Genomic DNA, 17858 nt, shown 5'->3' on the forward strand with positions numbered 1-17858 from the left:
AGTCTCGATTTCTGCTGCGACATTCGGATGGTAGGGTCAGAATTTGGCGTCTACAACATGAAAGCATGGATCCATCCTGCCTTGTATCAACGGTTCAGGCTGGTGGTGGTGTCATGGTGTGGGGAATATTTTCTTGGCACTCTTTGGGCCCCTTGGTACCAATTGAGCATCGTTGCAACGCCACAGCCTACCTGAGTATTGTTGCTGACCATGTCCATCCCTTTATGACCACAATGTACCCAACTTCTGATGGCTACTTTCAGCAGGATAATGCGCCATGTCATAAAGCTGGAATCATCTCAGACTGGTTTCTTGAACATGACAATGAGTTCGCTGTACTCAAATGGTCTCCACAATCACCAGATCTCAATCCAATAGAGCATCTTTGGGATGTGGTGGAACGGGAGATTCGCATCATGGATGTGCAGCCGACAAATCTGCGGCAACTGTGTGATGCCATCATGTCAATATGGACCAAACTCCCTGAGGAATGCTTCCAGCACCTTGTTGAATCTATGCCACGAAGAATTGACGCAGTTCTGAAGGCAAAAGGGGGTCCAACCCGTTACTAGCATGGGGTACCTAATAAAGTGGCCGGTGAGTGTATATACTGCTTTCACCATCTCCTACTGTAGACATGCCAATTTTCACCTGCCGACCAGTTGTCCCTACAGAGCCCCCACTTCATATGTGTCAGTCACCTCTCCAGGAAGGTGCTCATCAGACCCGATATGTGTTGAGAACAGCTAGTGCTACCTCATAGTTTTCAGCTGCTGCTTCTTGTTTCCAGGTCTGCATTTCTAATCTATTCAACCATTATTGAAAGGACTGTCTTCTCTTTACCGAGTGTAGGTGCACCACATGGAAACATTTCTTACCTCACCTGTCGCGACTTTTCATTCTGCATATGGGTCCATTTCAAAGCTAGACTGTAAACCTGTAACTGAGCTAAGCCATCTGCTATGGTTGGCCATCACATCATGTGATAATGGTCCATAATGAGATTTAATTTATTCACTAATTCTCTGTTACTAGTCATTTGTATTCTGTATTTTGGGGGGCTTTCAGAATAAAGGTGTATGATCATGACACAAGCTTACTCATTTGCTTCCAAATTGAAGGCAGAACTGGACATTGGTGAACTGCTCTGTTCATGCTTTCACAGGTCAAAACCACCTCAAGGCGATTTATGAATGTTTGAAAGAACGACTGAATTAATGTTTTATTATTGTGTAATACCACTGAAATGGTTCATTCAACATAGGACCACAAGGCACAGGATTATACAACACAAACAAAGACCCGTTGCTTAATATATACATTTAATGTTCCTGATGAAATTTTAAAAAAGGTAAAGTACAAAAATTAACTATAAAAGTGTTTTTTTTTTTATTTTAACTAGTGGTGGAACATCAAACTTAAGCTATTGCTTTAGTACTCTGTTGAAGTGTTACTGTACATAATAGATTATATATACCGCCAACATTAACTGTGACATTCTCCATACTTATGAGGATGAAGTAGTGTTTAAGCGGTCTTAAGTGATGTATTTATGGGACGAGTGCTTACCTCACCAGAAATTATTCACATAGAAAACCATTTTCTACAGCGACCACTTTACTTTGATATCTTCTCTGTCATATTCAGCACTTAAAATGAGTCCTTATGTGGCAATACAAAGTTCTCTCTGTCTCTTCAAAATTCTCTGGAGACCTCAAGCCTTACTTTTACTCTTTCAGTTGCCATGGATACCTATAGCAAGGCAGCTAATTTGAGGCAACAATGAACTCCGTTCTTCCAAGCCTTTGACAATTTGCTTCCAAACTGACAATCTACGAGACCCCCTGTATCCTCCTGCACACACTGACACAAACCCACTAGTATCAACACAAATTCATGACAATAAACTTGGAGTGACGCACAGGCAGTGCGCACTTGACCGTTAGATGACAGCGGAACAACAATCAATGTAACCTCCTGCAGCACAATCCAAAGTCACTGTCATTATCTGTCTATGTATCCCAGTGGAACAGGGGGAATGTGTGAAATCAATTCTGCATTTGTTTAACGAGCAGCCAGCCACATCAGTCTGTCCCCAGAGTGCTCCTGTACGGTCTTTAGTGAAGCCCAGCTCTAGTTAGTAGCCTAAGATATGATAAATTGTTTGGGACCATGTGGAGGTAACAAAAAGAAAGGGTTTCGTGTAATAAAAATCCTAACCTTGCTCAAACCACGCAATGTCCACCTTAGGCATTACAATTTCACTTAAGAGTGAGATTTGGTTTAAATCACAACACCGGTGCCTCATTGGATGAGCCTCATGGGAACCCCGATGTGTTTCCAAGACGGCAGCACAAAATCAAAAGTAACAACATTGGCATTTGCCAACAGTTCACCGTCGTTGGCGAGAGAATCTCTGCCAAACACGTCAGAAAAACCCCTGATGAAACACAATTCATGTGCTGCTGGTGTGATAATATTGTTCCACACTGCTACTCTTTGATGTGTTTGAATCTGAATCTGCAAAATGGACTGTGTGGTTCAGTGGTATTTTGTGATCATTTAATTTCATAGAAAAATATTTGGAACTTTAAAGTATTTATGGGTTATAGGATCTGTTAGTGGAGCAGGATATCAAACAGATTTGAAATAATTCAACTTTCTACAAACATATTGCCAAAGTAAATCTAGGGTCTAGGGCCCGTGGCATTTGCCCCTGTATCCTGCTTTGCAATTCAGTCATGACCATATATTTTATCAAACAGGTGAGACAGTCCTACATCTTTGTTGTCACGTAACTTACGTGTCTGTGAGTGCATGTGTGTTTGCGTGATCACCATTGACCGTTCTTCTGGCGTGTGTTTGGAGGGTGAGTCCATGCAAACTACTTTGGCGTCTCCTACAGGCTATTTAGGTCAGGTTTTCTTGAGATTCATCCTCCAATCTACGGAATCTTCTAAAAGAAAAAAAAGGTAAAAAGTATTTGGTTGAGTAATTTGTTAAAATGTTTAATTGAAGTGTCAATCATCCCCGCTACTTAAAGTCAGACGTCAACATTTCAATGACCTGGGACATATTAGCGTGTAGACGTTGTGCTACCCGGACATCTTAGCGGTTGCACAGGTCCCCTGAATTCGTTTCGGCACGCCATTGTGGGAAATAGTTACTTTCACACCACTGACTCCTCGCTGAGAGCGTACCTTCCAAGCCGAGTCATCCCGAGTGAAATAAAGAACGAAATAGCTACCCCACAATGGCCACGGACTCCTGGGCACAAGCAGTAGACGAGCAAGAAGCCGCGGCGGAATCGGTAAACGCTGAACTTACGACCGTGTTGTTCGCACGGAGGGCGCTTCGGCCTCTTCCTGCCTCTGTTGTCACCCAACTTAACGGCGAAGCATTTTCTTCTGTTTCCACATTAAACAGCTTCATAACAGGCAGCCCGTGGACAAATGTCTTAGTGTGTGTCAAATTAAACTCGTGTAATCTGTTGGTCGGGAGAGGTAAACGAAGTAGCTGGAGCCGAGTCGCTGCGTGCTCCCTGAGTTAAACTAACTGTTAGCATTAGCAGTTAGCTGAGTAGCAAGCATAGGTCCTCTCGCGTATAGTTGTAACGATGCGCAACGTTAGCCGCAGTTTGTGCCTCTGGCGCATTGCCCTGTGATTACTCGTGTAGTGGCGAGCATTATTTTGTCAGACGGAATAACTCCTTGAACTTTATTATTTTCCCCTTTTACAGATCGGTAGCCTCCAAATAAAGGACAAGCCAGAGGAAAATGGTGAGTGCAACACTACCTGTGAGAGAAAAAAAGAGAATTGGACGTTACATCCCATAAAATGATTCGGTTGTAAATAGCAGAACATTATTTACTATTACAGGAACTGCTGTGAAAGCAACAGACTCCAGCAGCGCTGCTGTCAGCTCAGAAGTTGCTGTAGAAAAAAAGGCAACCGATGACGATGACAACGACAAAGGTGGGTGGTTTATTATTTAGATGCTCCACATTTGTCACGCTTTGTTTTTTTATTTGAGATAATTTGAATTGTTGCAGTCATTACCAACGTAGCTTGTTTTTCCAGATGACAAAGCGGCACAGTCGTTATTGAACAAGCTCATCCGGAATAATCTGGTCAATAACACAAATCAAGTGGAAGTTCTTCAGAAGGATCCCAACTCTCCGCTCTACTCTGTTAAATCCTTCGAGGAGTTGCGACTGTAAGTGGATCTTCTATTTGTCTGTTAATCTGTTAGGCAATATTTGGAAGCAGGCTCGCTAATACTTTTATTATTAAACAAATGCATGTAGCATTGGGGGGGTCAAAATATTACCACAGCTTCTCCAGGAGTGTTCCTTCTCTTTAGGGTTTTATTGGAAATGTATTTTAAGACATGTGTGCAGCCTCACTGATGTCTGCAATCAAAACTGCTGAAGTAAAGATGCTTTCAAAAAGATCTGTCTTCCCACGTTACATTACATGTCATTTTGCTGCCTCTTTTTTCCAAACCGACTTACATTAAGTGCACTTCAACCATAAGGATACAAACTCAAAACAACTAAGTGCAATTTAATTAAATAAGCCCTGTTTCCTTTTGTTCTAGATAAGAGCCATTACAAGTAAAATTTAAGTTTCTAAGTGGAGGTAGAGAAGATGTGTGTCTTTAGTGTGCGGCAGAAGATGTGAATGCTCTCTGCGGACCCGATGTCATCACAGAGCTCATTCCATCTTGTCCCATGTTGTGCTTAAGATGTCACATCAACCTATTTTTTTATTGTGTGCAGCAAACCGCAGCTGCTTCAGGGCGTGTACGGCTTGGGTTTCAACAGACCATCCAAAATCCAGGAGACTGCCTTACCTATGATGCTGGCTGAACCGTGAGTAAACATTGTACTCTACGTCCACATTATGTGCCTTAAGGATTGCCAAGTTGAGCGTGGTTTCCATATAACTACTTAAATGAACAACACCTTTTTAATTAACTTCATGCCTTAATGTAAAGTGAATTGATAGCCTCTTGCAAAAGGTACAAATAAATATAACCAACAGGTATTTGGCCTGGTTCTGCTTGGGAATTCATTATTTGTTTCTTCCTATAGTCCACAGAATCTGATTGCTCAGTCACAGTCGGGAACAGGGAAAACTGCAGCTTTTGTCCTGGCAATGCTCAGTCATGTAGATCCAAACAAAAGATATCCCCAGGTTGGTTTTCACCCGCCCCGACCTCCACACTCCTGTTCTACAAGATCTCTAATTCAAAATCTTAAAGCTGTTGGGAGTATTTGACAGCTTCATCATTCCTCTCAATAATTATTAGCCTTGATAAATTGAACAGAATTTCCTTCTCTCCATCAGTGCCTGTGTGTGTCACCCACCTATGAACTGGCCCTTCAGACAGGCAAGGTAATCGAGCTCATGGGCAAACACTATCCTGAGGTCAGACTAGTCTACGCCATCAGAGGAAACAAATGTAAGGCCTCTCCACATCAATACTATACTATTATAGACAGATTTTATCAATTGTTTGAATCGTTGATGAAAAGATGTCTTCATCTGAGAGATTAATGAGTTTTTGATTCTTATGAATGTTCCAGTGCAGCGGGGCGTGAAGCTGGAGGAACAGATCGTTATTGGCACACCAGGTACCATGCTGGACTGGTGCGGTAAATTCAAGTTCATAGACCCCAAGAAGATAAAGGTGTTTGTGCTCGACGAGGCTGATGTCATGATCGCAACACAGGGCCACCAGGACCAGAGCATCCGCATCCAAAGGTAAGAATACACACTCTGCCCACAACAAATTAAAAGTATCTGCATGTGAAGATCGTGTAGTAATGATTTATTGAGCCGAGTTACTGCAGTGCACATACCCATAAAGGACCCTGTTTCCTTTATTTATAAACCCATTAATAACGTCCTTTCCCTCCTATCTTCTCTGCTTAGGATGCTGCCTAAAAACTGCCAGATGTTGTTGTTCTCAGCCACATTTGAAGAGACTGTGTGGAACTTTGCCCAGCGCATTGTGCCTGAACCCAACATCATCAAGTTGAAGAGGGAGGAGGAGACGCTGGATACAATCAAACAGTACTTTGTGTTGTGTAACAGCAGGGAGGAGAAGTTCCAAGCGCTCTGTAACATCTACGGAGCTATCACCATCGCCCAGGCCATGATCTTCTGCCATGTAAGTTCAATCACTTCATATTCCTTCAATTCACGTACATGATCTGTTCTAAAATCAGCACTCACCATTACCGCCAAATTTATTAGAATACGAAACTACAAATGCCTTTTTAAGTTTCTCTTTTTATGCCCCGTGCAAGATGTTTATCAAACGTTCTCCACTGCAAAGCTTTTTGTTTGTTGGCCATATGACATCATAATTAGTTGGCTTATTTTACCAATGCTTTCATCCCAAAGCCTTCATCGCATCCTAACTCTCCCTCTAAATCGGTTAGACTTGCCAAGTTGTTTTCCCACATTGCTGGTGCAGTATTGTGAGAACTTTCCTCTCTGCAATCCAGACAAGGAAGACTGCTGGCTGGCTTGCTGGGGAGCTGTCCAGAGAGGGCCACCAGGTGGCGCTGCTCAGTGGGGAGATGCAAGTGGAGCAGAGGGCTGCTGTCATCGACCGCTTCAGAGATGGCAAGGAGAAAGTCCTGGTCACCACAAATGTTTGTGCCAGAGGTAAGGACCAAGTGCCATCAAAACAAGAAAAAGAATGTCTTCATAAGACTTTCTTTGCATTCATTGAATATATCATTAATCCATGTTAAATGGCGGGATGCTAAGCACACTGTTTCATGCCACCTGGTGCTGAGAAGCATTCAGTGTCCTGGCTATGCAAGTGACTCCCTTGGTAGTGGGGGAAACTGCTTGTATAGTGGAACAACAGTCCACTAAGATTTGATGCATGACACGTTGAAAGGAAACTGCAGAGATGTATTTATTCCAATCATTCATCAGAAATGGATATTACACCCATTCACTCTATGTATCTTTTCATCTTAAATTGAATGTGCTTGAGTGCATAGCTCTAACAAAACGGTTTCTATACAGAACATTTGGTAGAAAAGAAGAAAAACAGACCAACGGCATCATGTTTACAAACTTAGATATTTGGCCTTATAATGGACATTTGAATACAAACTGTTGATAATAAATATTATACCAATGTTTCAATATTAAAATGAATTTTATTTGACAGTGGTATTGATAATGCACAAAAAAGTATTGTTCTCTTTACTATGTCTAAACTTTATTTACATAATATCATCTTTTTCTTTAGGCATTGATGTGGAGCAGGTTTCTGTGGTGATCAACTTTGACTTGCCAGTAGACAAGGATGGTAACCCAGACAACGAGACGTACCTGCACAGGATTGGTCGCACGGGTCGATTTGGCAAAAGGGGACTGGCCATCAACATGGTGGACAGCAAGATGAGCATGAACATCCTCAACAGGATCCAGGAGCATTTCAGTAAGTCTGCAGTAAAAATCAGGAATTAGCACCATTTATTGTCAAAATATGTTAGACATACAAGGAATTTGACATGGTATAACATGAAATAGTAAGACTGGACAACAAGAAAGATAAGGTAACATTCATTTACAATTTTACCCTACGGTATAAAATATAAGGTTATGGGCTAGGGGGATATTGAATGAACATTTAAAAAAAGTAAGAAGGAATTTAAATTTTAAAAAAAAGTTAAAAATAACATGCACAAGTGAGTACCATTCTCTACACAACTGTGTATGTGAAAGTGACACACACACACACACACACACACACAATTTCTTATACACACAAAAAGTGGCATCAAAGGGATGAGGACAAAACAAATTACTCATTTTAAGAAGACGGTTGCTTTCAGTGATAAGTCAGCTATGACTGATACCCACATTTTCTTCTTCCTCTGCAGGTAAGAAAATTGAGAGACTAGACACAGATGACCTGGACGAAATCGAGAAGATTGCCGGCTAAACAGAACGATTCTAAGGACTTAAAGCTCCTACGGTGTTTTATGCTTTTATTTTTTTAGCTGTCTGGAGAAAAGGGCAAAACTACGAACACGGCATATGATCGCACGTGGATGCGTGTCCTCTCAGACGAGTGTTTTGTATGTCTCTGGAACATACCCCATTTCACTCTTTGTACTTCTTTGAATAAAGTCTATCAGTTTATTGCTGTGTATTGTGTTGCTACCAAAGTAGCCATGGTTGACTAGCTATTACAACAATTATTACTATAGTTACAAGGAATGAAAATCATGTGTGCCACTTTTTTATTTTTCAAAAAGGAGCAAAGTAAATTGAATGTACCTGTTTCATTTAGAGTATCACTACCAAACCTCAGTACAAAGGGTGAAGTTGGGTATGCTGCCCTGAGCAGTAGTTTTATCTCTTAAGATTGTTATTGAGGTGGTGATGGTTGGGTTTCAAGGGTCTATGCAAAACTTATCAACCTGTAATAGCATTCTCAAATACTATCAACCTCCATTTACATGTCAAATTAATCCTGAATTAACCTCAGCATCAGGTCGTGATATTACACTCCCAAGTAATGACATTTAGATGTTTGTTTCTAAGCAGTAATCAATCATCAGACACCATGCATCTCACACGCATGTTGTTTAGATCTTTTTATAGACATTATGGCTGTTATCAGGACCAGCTTTGCGCCACTGCTAAGCTTTAATCATTTGTTGTCTATGTCCTTCATCTTTAACTGAAAATGTGTCCATTACCGTTTGATTTGATCAGTTTCCCTTCGTCTCACAGTCCCACCCAGTCTGTTAATCAGGGTCACCAGTTTGACGAGCTCAGACGCTTTGTTCACACAGACTGGATATCAAGGATTGTGAGTTAAAGTAACAATGCCTTCCTCTAGTGCATTATATATATGTGTATATACATAGACACATGATTTTGTTTCGGAGACATTGGGCTTACTATTCTGACTAACGCTTGAAATTTTGATTATATGTAGAATCATGAGTGTTTTCAGGATGTATGAATTATGAAACCAACTGCTGAATTGACCTGAGGACCTACGCCAATCAGATTCGCTGTTTCTCCAACATGGTCACACGGATAGAAAACATGTAATTGTGTACATGTTTACAAAAAACAACAACATATAGGTCAAATAGTGACTGAAAGATTACATTTGTCACTTCTAAGAAGTGCTAAAACATTCCTCATGAGGTTCAATTTTGACAGAAGCAGCATTTTGAATACAAGCCTGAACATATTTACCTTGCATTCGAGGACTATAACGCACGATGGAAGCTTTGGGTTGTCTGGTGTATTTGATCGATGTGCTGGAACGTTAAGGGCAGCGATCGGTCAGTCTGACCCTCATCGGGCTCCCGATGCCACAGAGATGAAGTCCGGTTTTAATGGACTGTTTACAGACAACTTAGCCAAACTAGAAACAAGTGAGTGTGCTGAAGATCCACGAGAACCCTCTGCGAAGAGAACCAATGTATGCAGTTTTATTTGGACAGTTGGATGTACACATTACCACTGTACCATGGTCACACAAAGCAGTTTTAGCTATCGTACTCTTCTCCACATGTTGTATACTGTGTTTGATATTTGTCAGAACCAACCAAGACCCAGTTCATACATGTACACATAGGAGTACCACTGCCCTACTAGGCTCAGAGCGACTTGTCTTTTGTAAAATGAAGGTCCCGTGTAGACAATGACAGGTTCAAGGTGTGTGGTATTCTGTAGCTGAGCTGCGTTCATGGACACAGTTATGTATTCTTAACATGTTGAATTAAAAGAACATGTAGATGTTCACCTGTGTGTAGTCAAATGCTTATTTGTATACGTGGGGAAAAACACCAGCTGGGGACACTGACAAAGACAAATATAAACATCATATAAAACTTTATTAGAAGCGTTGCATTATAGGAAGACAGTGGATGACTGGATGAAACAATTAATCCTCAGAGTTTCCATTGGAGGTAAATTGCTCCCCTGATGTCTGTTGGGAAAGCTGCAGGTCTGAGGATACAAAGAAGAGGTTCATATAGCTGAAAGAAAAAATTCTACTAGGAAATAATGCAATAAACTGACATAAGAAATCATGTCTATATTCAATCAACACCTTACCGAAAGCTACACTGCACTGTGCGCTTTCTGCAGGTTGAGATCCAAAGATTATCGTTAATTTCAATTTAAACTTTTAGCAAACTTACCTTATGAAGCGCCACCTAATGCACACTACCATGAGCTACGTTGCATTATAGTAGACAGACTAATACTAATATACAGTACGTTGATGTGACACGGAATGAAATGCTGCCTCCTCACCGCTCTCTTTGTAGTCCACTCGGGTGAGGAAGAGGCCGCGGGCCGGAGCAACGATTCCCCGTGGGTAGGACAGAGAGTCCCGAGCCTCCAGTACCTCCTGCAGCTGGGGCACCGAGAGCTGCCGCCGGCCTACAGCCACTAGAGCCCCCGTCATCCTCCGCACCTAGAAGACCGGGCCACAGCAACCTCCTATTTACACTGATACTAATGAAAATGTCACTAAATAACCAGGAGGGAGAGAGGTCCCTTATATCCGCATTGGGGGCCCTGACAGAAAAAGGTTTGGGGACCACTGAGGAACATTGATTTTGAGTCGTAGGTCAGTCATCACCAGCAGATGGCGTTACTTACTGACAATAAACTGCAATACGTTTTTATAGTTTAAAATAATTGTGCCGAAAAGAGCAACAAACCTGCTTATAGAGAAAGGATCTGGCTGTGAAAGTCAGCTCCCAGAACGGTATCTCTCTAGGAAAAACAAACACAAAACACTTCAAGTCTGAACAAAATTGTGAACCTCATGAACGGCACATGTTTTTGTTTGAGACGTTTTCATGTTTAAGGCGTGTTCCAAACGCTTGTCATGAGGAGTAACAATGAAAGCGCTGCGTCCTGAAGGCACTGCAGTCTACTGACTCAATGTGCCCTATGAAAGAAAGAAAGAAAGGTTAAGTATCGCCACAGGGGTTTATGAAGCATAACAATATCTTGAATGGCTCTCTGATGTAATGTGGCATCACTTGATCACATGAGTGCAACTGTATCGGAGGATCTGAACAACAAAGATCAGCTGAATGAAGAAAAAAAACAAATAAAAAAAAATCCAAACATTTCTCTAACAAATGTATTCCTCCCGAACTCGGCAAATAAACTGTTGAGACGTGTCTCTCCTTTATGACTCTTTTGTTGGATGTTTCTATGCCTCCCCCCCCTCGATGTGGACAGAGTTGGAGGCTGATGACATTCACGGTCCTGCCAGACATCAAGATAGAGCCTCTCTTCATGCGCAGACTTGTTTAAATGTCACATCGGGAATACCGCGGCTTAGGCCCCTAAGGATTAGCTACAATGGCATAAGAATTATGAATCTGCTTCTTTAGCTATTTGCCTTTGAATTTGGAATTTTTTGGAGCAAACAGACGCATGGGAAGAATTGGGGCAAATACAAATTCTACTCAGTGCTCGCTGTTTGATCACATTTGTAAAGAGGGATGGATATTTTTACAGTTTGGACGTCACAACTCAATTTTCCTCTCATCTTATCGCTGTCACTTGTAATGTAATCTGACAAAGCCCACCCAACCCTCCCTCTTCCGTGTTCCTGTGACGCACCTTCTGTTGCACCAAAGTAAAGCGGAGTCTGGCTGAAGCTTGAAAGGGAAATCCTTCAAAGGCTGTACTTGCACCGGAGTCATTGTAAATGATTCCAAACGTTGGCCAAGTTCTTACGTATCAGTTGATGCAAGATCGAGAAACACAAGATTCATCTTTTGGGGGCTGGAAAAGCACATCCATCATATTTTTCATCCTGCTCTGCCTTCTATTTTCTTCAATTTGGTATAATCAGTTATTCTGTTTTACTGATGTGAAGAGTCTTATTTCATCAGACTAATTTGGCTATATTTACAAAGATATTTCAATGCTTTTTTTTTTTACACCTTGTTATCCTGCTCCAAAGAGGCCCATAAAAATGAATACATGCTTCAACATGACACCTCACACCAATGCATCTTTTCTAACGTGTTCTCTGTGCTGCCAGCCATTAGCCAACGTGAGAGCCCACCTGTGGAAGTGTGCGCTCACGAAGGAGCTTCCTGGCTCTACGGTGGCCACATTCAGCGTCTTCAGAGGACTTATAATATGAAGGTCGGTGCTGACGGCCCTGAAGCTGCTGAAGTCCTGAGTCCCAACCAGCAGCGCGGCCGCCTCACGCATGGCTCCCACATCCAGCTCCCTGACGAAATATAGGAACAGACGACAAATGAGAACAGAAAACGGCAATATTCTCCATGAGGGACCTCCATGAACCACGACGTCAAGGCTCTGTCATGTAGGGACGACCATGTGCCAAAGTAGAATAATTTACTGGTCTACTTATATAATGTGGACTTCTTTGACGCACAATGCTACATGAGAGTGCAGAGTCCTCATCATGCTCTGGCTCAGAGTGAAAAAGAGAGAGAGAGAGAGAGAGAGAGAGGGGGGGGGGGGGGGAAACGAAGGAGTGTTCTCATTAATGAAAAACTTTAATGCACTGATTTTAAATCTTGAAAGGTGTGGTGGAGTGCTGCAAAAATAGCAGCTGATTTATCTTGTATGAGAGGTCCTTTCAGGGGAAGTCAGTCAATTGACTATTTTGTCAAGATAAATAGCTTAACATTATCATTGGAAGTTGGGAAATTGCATAAAGTTATACAAGATGCATACAAGATGGCTGTAATTTCTCAAAAGCTTTCAATTTGAATAAAAATACCAAAGGAATTAAAACACATTTAGTATGTATTCCATCCTATGAATCTTTGAATCATTTATAAAGTTCTGCCGCAATATTATTATATTTCAGAGAGTGATTCCCTTGTTCTAGGAAATGCAAGTTTCAAGGCCACATTGAACATTAATGGTGGTGATGAATATTTTTTGCAGTGGGAAAGACGGGGGCGTGGCGGCGAGGGAGAGGCAGATCAAAGAGAGGCTGCTGAGGCAGATCGCCTCTTCGGGGTGGGTAGATGAGATGGATCCTGAAATTGAGAGGAGGAATAAAACCACAGACACCAGAGGGATAGAGGAAAAAAGGAAAGGAAGGCCAAATGGAAAGAGGTAGTGGAGAGGAGGAGAAGGGTGGCAGAAGGAAAGAGAGCAGAGAATACCCACAGTCAGGGTAATATGCGTGGGTGCTGTTCTGCATGCGTATAAGCCTGCAGCTTATCTTGGCCTACTTTCCGCCAAAACAAGGAGGAAACGGAGACCAGAAAAATGTTTGTATGTACACTCTCTGATTGGTGCTCCTTCATTCTCGCTCCCAGCAAAAGAAAACATTGTCTAAGACACTAAACACTCTCCATTTCATTGGGTTCTGTCCATCGTGATCCCCGTCTCCTCCCTCTCATTTGTTTGTTTTTGGGATGTCAGCTCAGATGAAACGCTTTGTTTGACTAGCCCTAATTTTCAGTTCCGGTACGGCACGTGTGGATTATTCATGTGTTTAATGTGCCATTGTTCCTGCAAGGCTTGGCACAAGCTTATTGGGGGTGTGTGTCTGTGTGTGTCTGCACCTACAAGTCATATCGAGTCTGAGGTAGATATTGGTTTCTTATGGGAAACCATCAAACATATGGATACAGGAGGATAAGACAGATGGGTGAATGAAGGGAGGGGCGGGGTACAAAGTAGGATAACTCACTGGTCGGGGAGGCCCCAGCAGAGATCCCATTCTGTGAGAGGAAGCTTGGAGTTGTGTGAGATTCCCAGGGCTATCCGGTAGACGTAGGTCCGAGACTGGGCACGGAAACGGGCGTGAAAATCATCAGGCACGCGGTGGGCACGCGTGATCCTGGCAGAGGGACAAAGGAACAGTCTGAGGGAAAGATGACACCGTGTGTCTGACATTCTGAATGCTTTTAAAATCATAGAACATCTTAGTGAACGTTTGAATTCGGTTGGATCTTTATCCAAAAAAACAGACATCACATTTATCCTCCCTCCCATCATCTGACCCAGATGGAGTTTATACTCTCCTTTTGTACTGCCACAGAAAAAGAAAACTGTGCACAAGTCAGTGTCCAAAATGCCAGAGTGGCAGATTTTCCTTTTTCACTGCTCCAAATTATAACTAAGCAACATTACACAGAACCATCGTCTATGACTGCCTGGTTTCATAAGCACCCTTCATATGTTCACTGCTGGTAAAGTAACGCTCTATCTGTGATACTTCTATCTGAAGACTGACAGAACAAAGAGCTGCAGCCAGCTGTGCCGGTGTGATTGTGACCACGCTGTTACACACGTATACAATACGTAGAAGAAAGCACGAGTTGACACGGGGTTGGTGTATGGTACATGGAATAATATACATGTGCACTGGTGTCTGTTTTTTCAGTACACAGCAGTGCACGTACAGTCTATCAGTGTGTGTGTGTGTGTGTATGTGTGTCTTTTAGTGCGCTGCCAGAAAACTAGGTTATGTTTCCAGGGGAAGAGATTGGGCGCGACACGTGGCAGAGGAAACCCTTGCTTCTGCCATCAGAGCCTGCTCCGATGTGAAGTGACAGCCTGTTTGCCTCCCAAGCCACACACGCATCAAATTTTCATAAGCAGTGTACAAAACATGGCCTTAAAACAATTGGGAACTAGTGCTCGTTTGGCACGGCCCCACTTCGCTAATCAGCAGTTTCCTCTTTTTTGGAAAATAGACAATCATTTAACTTGGGCTAATTGAGGTCCTTTTTCACAAAGGGACAAGTGAACCCCCGAGACAACGTGCATTGAAGACGGACCCGGAATGACAAATGATTTATAATCTGAACCCTGGGGAATGTGTATGAACATTAACGGGGGGTTGAATATTTGTGCACATGTGGAAGTTCTGGAGGCGATCAATAATTCAGCTTAATGACGTTACGGAGAACAAGATGTGTGTTTACACTGTGGATCTCTCAGCGGGTCGCACATTCTAACCACGCTGTGGTTTACATTCAGCTCGATGAGCGCATCATTGTGTGAGTGTGTGTCTGTTAGGGACCAAAAAGCAGAGCAGGGATAATCCTTTCTAACCTTCTCTCTGCAGGTTTAGGGATTAGCGGGATGCTGGAAGCTTCCCTTTCCTCTCTCTCCTCTCTGTCTCTCACAGATGGTTTATTCTGTTTCAAACTCTCACTGCTCCATCTCAATGCCGTCTGTGTCAACATCTTTTGGGGCTCTTACTTTGTCCCTTTATCCAAAATATCTGTATCTCTTGGTCTCTCTTTTGTTCTTTTACATTTTTCTCTTTCAGACAGGAAAGCAGTCTAAACCAAAATAGTCCTCAAAAAGTGTCAGTGTCCTTGAATCATACAATGACATACTGTGTACTAAATTGATTAAAGGGAGATGAAGAAAAAGCACAGCGAGGAAAGAAGGGAGAAGACGAAACAAACAAAAAAACGATATGAAATACAATCGATTTTGCTCTCTCCCTCGAAGGCTCAACTTGTGGCATTTCATCAAAGCTAGTTGAGCTAGTAGATAATATACTTGTATTATTGTTGAAATATGAGAAGAAATCTAAGTATGTTGTTGGAGATTTTAGGTTTTGAAAACAATACCCAAGCTTTATTACAGTACAATTATCTAAGAAATGTGAGTGAATTTGCTAATTAATAATTTCGGCTGCTATTAAGAAATATTTGAATTGTGGATACGAGAACCAATAACATGTAGGTGTTAATCACTAATGTCACATAGCATTGTATTTCTCTGTAGCTATCATACAAATATTTATGGTCCATTTGTTTCACACGTTCACTTTAATAAGAAGTTATTGAGATCAATCTGGAAACGTCACACCTAAACTACCGACTCTGGTCACCAAAGGAATATGTCCAAATATTACATTTGCATGACCTTGTGTTACATTGAAACCCTGCGAGACCCACCTGATCTGCTCAGCACCGAGATTGAAATTAAGAGCTTCAACAAGAGTCTCTGCATCAAACGGCGGCTTGTCCTTCCTGCGTTGGAGGTCGAAATGGGCCGAGTTAGAGAGAGCGTTGACCCCTGTGTCTGTCCTGCTGGAGACTGACAGAGACACGGCGTTGAGCGGCTTCAGCTTCCCTATTGCATCCTGACCACAGACAGAGAGAACATTCAAGAGATGAAGACACTTTCAGCTCGTTAATAAACCGCCAGACAAACAAGTGACATCAAAACAGAGGGGAAAAAAGGAATATTAGGTAGAGCTGTAAACAGCACATTGAGAGTGTACACGTTTCCTCTAACACATTCTCATCCCTCTTCATAAAAAGGCTCCATGGGGGCATATCAGGAGATATTAAGAAGCGTTCGTTTCAAACGTAGCTGGACAGTAAATGACTCTATTTGTACATGACTGCTTACCCCCATCCTAGGAGAGAACTAGGTTGCTTTTGTACTTCAACATTACCAACATTTCTACCGAAAGCAACAGTTTCTTCACCCAGTGCAGCAGTCTTTACCTCTCTGAAAACGGTTTCAACGCAAACTAAACTATTCAAACCTTCATGCCGTGAGGACTTAATGTGGCTGCTGTGTTATGCATTCGTTGGCATTACGTTTCCCTGATAAATTGAGTATAATTTCCACAGTGATGTGTAGCCAGCTTAACAGACACCCTTCCTAGAATTTGTTTTTTTCATCTATGTAAAAAGAAATGCTGCAGGTAATTTCACAACAAAACCACATGGAAGCCTCCCAATCGCCGGTTTTCTGGTTGGCGGGACTAGACCTGACGTTGGCATGAAGACAAGACGGACGAGCGTGTATTTGAGGACACAACAACACGTTCGTATGCGTAAAACGTACCTCCAAGTGGTCCTGGACCCCCTTCCAACCGGAAGGCGCTTTCACAGCACCCCTGTAGAAATAATCATCACATAAATGAGTAATAATAAAACACAAATCAAGTGTAAGCAGTTTTCCTTAGGTATAAACCGTACCTGTATTTTTTTCCAATGTATTGAAAAAATATGAGATAACGAGCTCCGTTGTGCATGGTCTGTCCAAATGTCATTGACACCTCTTGATTATAATGTTCGCCTTTACAAAAGCGAAACGTTACATTTGTGGGGGGGAAAAACCCCTTTTGCGCGCTTACAACCTCTCACCGCGTCTATATTGTTGCTGACGGGAACTGGGAAACACTGAAGGACGACGTTTGCAAAAGCGTGTGAAGGACATGTGTTTTCGGACAGACTAAAGACGACAGACTGGAGGAGAGGAAACACCGCGGGCGGAACCTCCACATGAGCCGCATTCCCAATTTGTAGTCCGGAAGAACAATAAAAATGCAGCTTCTCGGCTGTAAAAGGGCGGTTCGGTGCATCAATTGAGCATTTCTTTTTTCAATATTAACTTTAAACAACAACCAGCGTCGTGTCTGTCGCTGAGACAACATGTGTGTCCAACACTTCCCGTGATGACGCGCTGCCTGTACAAACATGTGTATGTGCGCACATGTGCATTTCAACGACAACTACGGTCCCTGCATGACTTCGGGGACGTAAAGTTTAAGGCACAACGTTTCATTTTGACCATGAGAGCAGCGACTCTGCCGTCTGACTCTGCCCTTGTCGGTCGCTTTTTGATTACGTCACAATCTACCGAGGCGGTGCGTGTCGGTTCTGAAACAGGCGCCTAAAACATCTGCCTTGAAAATCATTGAGGTCAGCTGCGAGAATGATCCATAGAGTCAAAACGAGCAAATGAACTGTACAAGATTGGACAGCTACTATGACATAAAAATGTAAAGAATAAGTAAATCAGACCTGCTATTAATTGTATTTCATTGGAAAACAATCTTAGCT

General features: G+C 42.3%; 2 protein-coding genes across 2 annotated transcripts; one reads left to right on the forward strand and one right to left on the reverse strand.

Moving 5' to 3' along the window:
* The first annotated feature begins 3096 nt into the window (after positions 1-3096).
* LOC119229914 (ATP-dependent RNA helicase DDX19B) lies at positions 3097-9807 on the forward strand. Its single transcript, XM_037490738.2, has 12 exons — positions 3097-3310; positions 3740-3779; positions 3880-3975; positions 4081-4216; positions 4782-4874; positions 5097-5199; positions 5353-5467; positions 5592-5769; positions 5941-6178; positions 6519-6681; positions 7283-7474; positions 7920-9807. The coding sequence occupies exons 1-12, from the start codon at positions 3254-3256 to the stop codon at positions 7979-7981; spliced, it is 1473 nt and encodes a 490-aa protein (XP_037346635.2). The 5' UTR covers positions 3097-3253; the 3' UTR covers positions 7982-9807.
* A 26-nt stretch (positions 9808-9833) lies between these two features.
* On the reverse strand, positions 9834-17630 carry pusl1 (pseudouridine synthase like 1). Its single transcript, XM_037490739.2, has 8 exons — positions 16992-17630; positions 16858-16909; positions 15954-16141; positions 13724-13873; positions 12107-12277; positions 10737-10791; positions 10324-10486; positions 9834-10014 (listed from the first exon to the last, which is right to left on the reverse strand). Exons 1-8 carry the CDS (start codon positions 17063-17065, stop codon positions 9950-9952), a joined length of 918 nt encoding a protein of 305 aa, XP_037346636.1. The 5' UTR covers positions 17066-17630; the 3' UTR covers positions 9834-9949.
* Positions 17631-17858: the final 228 nt, after the last annotated feature.

Source organism: Pungitius pungitius, chromosome 8, assembly GCF_949316345.1.
Source record: "Pungitius pungitius chromosome 8, fPunPun2.1, whole genome shotgun sequence".
NCBI lineage: Eukaryota > Metazoa > Chordata > Actinopteri > Perciformes > Gasterosteidae > Pungitius > Pungitius pungitius.